General features: G+C 33.7%; 1 protein-coding gene across 1 annotated transcript; it reads left to right on the forward strand.

Annotated features, from left to right (window-relative positions):
- Nucleotides 1-2,410: 2,410 nt before the first annotated feature.
- On the forward strand, nucleotides 2,411-6,808 carry LOC143078488 (uncharacterized; the record flags this gene model as incomplete). Its single annotated transcript, XM_076253348.1, has 2 exons — nucleotides 2,411-2,928; nucleotides 6,475-6,808. Coding segments are annotated over 2 exons (852 nt in total), but the record flags the coding sequence as incomplete, so codon positions are not given.
- Nucleotides 6,809-7,034: the final 226 nt, after the last annotated feature.

Genomic DNA, 7,034 nt, shown 5'->3' on the forward strand with positions numbered 1-7,034 from the left:
CTAATTCATTTATTTTAGACACACTGAAAAATGGTTATCTTATTCCATTTATTGATACTCCTTCGAGCATGTACATGAAAAATAACAAATCTGCTCTTAAGAATGATAATTTTGTTAGCAAATCTGTAAATGAACTTGTTCTTTCAGGTTGCGTCATTGAGGTCCCATTTCAACCTTACATTGTCAATCCGCTCAGTGTAGCTACTCAAACGTCTGGGAAAAGGCGTCTAATTTTAGATTTGAGCACTTTGAATTTATCGGTGAAAAAGGAAAAGATTAAATTTGAAGATTGGAAAATAGCTGTGCAATATTTTCAGAAAAATGATTATCTGTATAAATTTGATTTAAAATCTGGTTATTTTCATTTGGATATATGTCCACAGCAGCACACGTATCTAGGTTTTTCGTGGGAAGATAAATTTTATTGCTTCACTGTTTTAGCATTTGGTCTTTCAACGGGTCCTTACATATTTACAAAGTGTCTCAGACCATTGGTCAAGTATTGGAGAAAAAATGGTATAAAAATAGTTTTATATCTTAATGATGGATTTGGTATGAATAACGAAAATAATGAATGCATCAAAGATGCTGAATTTGTGAAACAATCACTTTTGAGTGCGGGTTTTCTTCTGAACGAAGAAAAATCAGTTTTTACTCCTGTACAGAAGTTGGAGTGGTTGGGAATCATTTGGGATTCATGTAATTTCACTTTATGCATTCCTCAAAGGAGAATTGACGAATTATTACAATCTATTCATAATGTTTTCAGAGAAATTCCATATATTTCTGCCAGAAATTTAGCCCAGGTAACGGGTAGAATTATAAGTATGTCTCCTGTGATCGGAAATATTACTAGAATAATGACTAGATATTGCTATATGTCTATTGAAAGTAGAATGTCATGGGATAGTTATTTAGTTTTAGAAAGTAAAAGTTTTGTGATATCAGAATTAAAGTTCTGGCTTGATAACATTGCAAATGTAAATTTTAAAACATTAAATCAATATAGTCAGTCACATGTAATGGTATATTCTGATGCTAGCAGCATAGCTGCCGGAGCATGTACAGTAGAGTTTGAAAGTAAAATTTTTCACACTATGTGGAAATCCACTGAAATGTTAGAGAGTTCCACGTGGAGGGAACTAAAGGCCATAGAATTGGCGTTGATGTCTTATCAACATGCATTTGCTGGAAAATCCTTAAAATGGCTAACTGATAATCAAAATTGTGTCAGAATTGTTCAAGCAGGAAGCATGAAAGAAAAACTGCAAGATATAGCAATTTCCATTTTTTCTATTTGTTTACAAAAGGGAATCTCCATTAACATACAATGGATTCCGAGAGGGGAAAATTCGAAAGCTGATTATATCAGTAAAATCATAGATTATGAAGACTGGGGAGTTTCAAAATTGTTCTATACTTTTATTAACGACCTTTGGGGTCCTTATACAGTCGATCGTTTTGCTAGTTCTCGTAACACAAAATTAGAAAGATTTAACTCTTTATTCTGGAATGTAAATACAGAAGCTGTAGACTGTTTTACTCATAATTGGTCTGGTGAAAACAATTGGATTGTACCACCTATTTACTTAGTATTGAGAGCTATAAAACATGTAATTGCTTGTAAAGCTAGAGGTACTTTAATTGTACCAAAATGGATATCTGCGACCTATTGGCCTTTCATTTTTGATAAAAATATGAATTACAGAGATAACATATCTGATGTTATTGAATTTAAAAATACAAGTGGTATTTTTGTCAGTGGTTCTAATAGAAAATCCATTTTTGGCACTGAACCTTTTATTGCTTCAGTATTGGCAGTGAAGTTAGATGCGACAAGGATAACAAGGCCCTAGTGCACTAATGTGTATTGTAGCTGGCGAGGTTAAAGTTCCGAGGCCCTAGTACATGAATGTGTATTGTAGCTGGCGAGGTTAAAGTGACGAGGTCCTAGTACACGGATGTATATTGTAGCTGGCGAGGTTAAAGTAACGAGGCCCTAGTACATGAATGTGTATTGTAGCAGGCACGGTTGTTGTTAAGGCCCTAGTGTGTATATACATTGTAGAAAGCATGGTTGTATTCAACACGGCACTAATGTATGTAGCATTGTAGCAGGCATGGTCAAATAAATATTGGACAAGGTCCTGTTATGTTTACAGTGGCATGGTTCACTTGTATATAAGTTTTTAATACTTTGACATTTTATAATGTTTGTTTCACGATTGCACATTTTTCAGATATTTTTCGAGTTGGTAGATGGAAACAGAATTCAGATATTTCGGATGAACTTTCTACATTGAAAGCTAGACTACCAGAGTACTGCTTGAGCTCACGTTCTCTGAACACTCGTAAAAAGTACCAGTATGCCTTTAATGCTTTCTGTAAGTGGACTGAAATATATAATATTACTCCATTACCTTCATCTGATTATACAGTTTCTCTATATTTGATTCACATTTCACAGAATGCAAAATCGGCAAGCAAGATAAATGAAGTAATATACGCCATTAGTTGGGCACATAAACTGGCTGGATTTAATAATCCTTGTACATCTGAATTAGTAACGTTTGTAAACGAAGGAGCACAGAGAAAATTGGGACATTTTATCACTAAGAAAGATCCTATTACACCAGACATTTTGCGAAAGATTGTTCATACTTATGGTCATCTTAATAGTAATCTTAAAGACTTAAGAACTGTTTGTATGTGTTTATTAAGCTATGCAGGTTTTTTAAGGTTTTCAGAACTAGTTAATTTGAGAGGTATCGATATAAAGATTTATTCTACACATGCAAATTCATATTTGGCGAAGAGTAAAACTGATATTTACAGAGAAGGGAGGGATGTGGTTATTTATAGAACTAATCTTGTAACTTGTCCTGTTTGTATGCTAGAACGATATCTCAAATTAGCTAGTATCACCCCGTATAGCCCCGATACAAATGAAACCGGACGTTGACGCGTTCGAAGCGATAATCAGGACAATATTTAGGATGACAACAATTTCGAATGCCTCTCTAGAACTTATTTGAGTATATATAAATATGTCAATGTGCATACTAGTTTATTTATTCAATTATACAATCGTTGTTAGTTTTAGATATTGCATAGAACGTTTGATAAAACTGCTAGATGCAAAACGCACAGACATGGTGCAATTTTATACGTTTTATGAGATAAACAATGCTGAATATCTTTTCGTGCATACACCTTTTCGTATTAATACCTTAAGCAATAACAAATAACTATACGTTGAATTACTATGTGCCTTCAAATGTTCCCTAGAACTAAGAATAAACGCAATATCATAGTAAATAAGTTTTCTCTTACTGTATTGTTCGTTCCACTAAATGTGTCGCGTTCGTTGTGCGTTTTTAAATAATCACTGTGCAGTTCGTTGACAAAAACCGTCACAAATCACTTTCTTGTCAAGGTATTCGAGATGATGTCGGCGACCCTTTTTTCGGTATTTTATTGTAAATGTTTATCCGTTAAATTAGTCAAAATAGTTGAACTTAAATCACCAGTCACCCAAAGCCAAAATTGCAGTGTTTAACCAGCGTACATCTGATAGGAATGTTTCTATTGAAAATTGGGACTTTCAACGTTATTCCTGATGAAATGAACAGTTAATAAATATATTCCAGAGGAAATAAAGTTTCAAAAAGTATAGAACAGTCATTAAAACATTAATGAGTTCCTTTTCACAATTTGAGGCTCTTCCAAATGCTGATGTTGGACCAAATTCGCATAGACGAAAGTAGACATAGGAGTTCGTTGAACTTAGTTTGCCGGATGGCATTCCAACTGCTTTATCTATGGGTGTTTTTTTTTTTTTTTTTTTTTTTTTACATATAGAGCTTTTTAGATGTGGGGTGATGGCCAGTGATACAGTGATACAACTTTCCACCAAAGTTTAAATGAAGTGGGTGAATAAAGCAATTATTATAGTCCAATGTACAACATTTAACAGTGAGGAAAACCTATACCATATAGTCGGCTATAAAAGACACCAATATAAAAAAAATGTGAAAAAATAAAAACGAGAAAACTAACGGTTATTTATAACTTATGGATTATTTATCAAAGAAAAAAAAATGACAGATCTATATAACCTATGTTATACAGGCCCATGACGTAGGACCGACACGAAAAAAATGCGGCGGGATTAAACATATGAGCCCCCAACTCTCTCCTTAACCTGGGACACTGGTGTAACAGCACAACTTATAAAAATAACCTAAAAAAAATCTGTACAGTTGCAATTGGCTCAACTCAAAATGTCGTTACAAGGCACAAAAACCATATACATAAAATATCGACAAGGAGTAATTGTAGTAACTGATAGTTATTTCAAAGCGCATTAAAACTAAGAGGTAAATCATGTATCTAAAGTATTAGTCATTGAATATGTTCCAGACTGTATGAGTATTTGGACCGTACGCGTACGGTCTGGGCCGTATGCGTACTTTTTCAAAATACTCATACGGTCGGACCGTACGCGTACGGTCTGACTAACATTAGAAGTATACATAAATTATCGACAAAGGACGAATGAGAATATACGATCCAATGTCTCGTGTACTTTACGAACCATTGAAAAACTTTTTGAGAGGTCCATAAATGGCCTATTGAAAGGCAACATTTGTGTCCTTATTCAATATAATACCTCATTTTATCCAGTGGCAGTCCAAACTTCTCTGACGAAATTCCGGAGGGCCTCCTTCCAGGACCTACATGTAGTATCTGTTGCTACTTTGTGCTTATCCTGAACGTTAAGCAGCCAACAATCAGCTATTACGTACGCGTGTCATTAACAAATAAAGGGGTCCAGAAATTGTTAAGTATCAACTGTGAAACGTTTCAATTTTTTATTGATATCTATTAAGACATGATAGAAGAAACGAAGCAAATGTCTAAGGTTAGGTTGATGGTTGATGATTGATGCTTTGCTCAATTGCATAATTTACCGATGACGCCAAAGGTAACTGGGGAATATAAATATGGTCCTTTTGGTCTTCTCCGAAATAAGTCGAAATTTGAATGAAATGCATATGGGTGGGTATAGACTTTAAGGTGCTTAAAGTACCAGAATTACCAATCATGTAGATTTTGGCATCACAGTAGAAAGACTGTAATGTTCGAGGAAACTAAGCATAATCTTTATACCTTAAAAATTAAACAAACAAAAAAAAACATAATCGAAGAAAGCATTTCAGTTAATATTAAGAAGTATCTCTTCATATTTATATCTTTACATTAAAGAAACTGTATTACTATTGACGGCTATAAGTTACATGTTCATTGTATACACATATTCTCTAGCTTTAATGTAACTAAAATCCATTAATTGTTTTTGATTGCCGTCTACATCAAAAAGAAGATGTGATATTGAAACAACTCTTCGCAAGAGACCAGACGACACAAAAATGAACAACTATAGGTCCCCGTACGGCCTTCAACAATGAACAAAGCCCATACCGCATAGTCAGCTAAAAAATAACACAGAAATGACAAATGTAAAATTTAAACAATTCATAAGAGAAAACTAACAGCCTAATTTTTGCACAAAATAGTGAACACAAATATATATAACCACTGATTACAAGCTCCTGGCTTTAGACAGGCACATACAGAATATGGCGGGATTAAACATGTTAGCGGGCACATAACCCACCCCTAACCGTACATTGACTGTCGTATGGTAAACATTTTCTAAAATTCTATCAAATTAGATATTCGGACGTGTGTATCTGTATGCTTAGTCATATTTGCATCTGTCGAGTTATGTATTTGTACCAATTTAACTTTCGTATACATAAGGATTTTTTTTTTTAATGTACAAAATACCTCCAAAAGTGTTTCGACAATACAACGGATATTATGGGTTGCTGTCTGCATGTTATGGTTGTAAATTATTTATTTTTTAAGCATGCATATTGGTTATAATCATATCAAATCACTATTTCATACACACAAAATTCATTGACAAACGCAATATTGTGTCAACGAAGCGTACAGTATAAAAAGGTGTAATGACAACGAAGCGTACACAACATGAAAATAAAGACACTTTAAAACGTGTATTTTTTTGTTTCTAGACAAAGCACAGACATACGACCTTTATAAGTTTTTTAATTTTAACTATGAAATTTTCAAAAATGTATGTTATAAAAACTATCAGGTACAAGAAACATTAAGTTTTGAATATTTAAAAATACCAAGCACGTTTTATCATTGATATCGTCGTGCGTTATTTGATGTTTGTATATAAAAATTCCACATATTTGAAAAACCTTTTAGTAACTAATGAGTATTATGGCAAAGAATATATTGGAGCAAAATATCCGAAGAAGAGATATTGGATTTTCTTTAAAAGTATTAATTTCTTACTGTCTGAACTCAGTGTTACACGATGTGTTCGATTCGAACGCGTCAACGTCCGGTTTCATGTGTATCGGGGTTATACAGGGTGAGTATTACATCAAATTCTGATGAATTTATTTTTAGATCCGTTAATTTTTGTAAGTCTGATAATTCTTATAAACTTAGAAGTACAGGTCCGTTGTCATACACGAGAGCTCGGGAAATACTACTTTCAAGTTTACAGAGTATAGGCTTAGATAGTAAAAAAATTGGACTGCATAGTCTCCGTTCAGGAGGGGCATCGGCTGCTGCAGCGGCTGGTGTAGAGGACAGATTGTTCAAAAAGCATGGTCGGTGGAAAAGTGACACGGCAAAAGACGGTTATGTTAAAGAGTCTTTGAAGGATAGACTTTCTGTAACAAATAATATTGGAATTTAATTATTGATTTTTTCTTTTATTTTTTCTTTACCCTTTCTTTATTTTTCGAAGCTTTGCTGCACACTGTCAGGCGAGCTGATCCCATACAAAGGTGTTGAGTTTATTTTGTAAATAATTTATGTTCGCTTGAAGTTATGAATTAGAACATAAATATATTTATTAAAGTTTTGTACACCGGTATGTAAACAGTACCACGTGTATTTGTTTATGAAATTACACGTGTTTG

This window comes from Mytilus galloprovincialis, chromosome 6 (genome assembly GCF_965363235.1).
Source record: "Mytilus galloprovincialis chromosome 6, xbMytGall1.hap1.1, whole genome shotgun sequence".
Classification (NCBI taxonomy): Eukaryota; Metazoa; Mollusca; class Bivalvia; order Mytilida; family Mytilidae; genus Mytilus; species Mytilus galloprovincialis.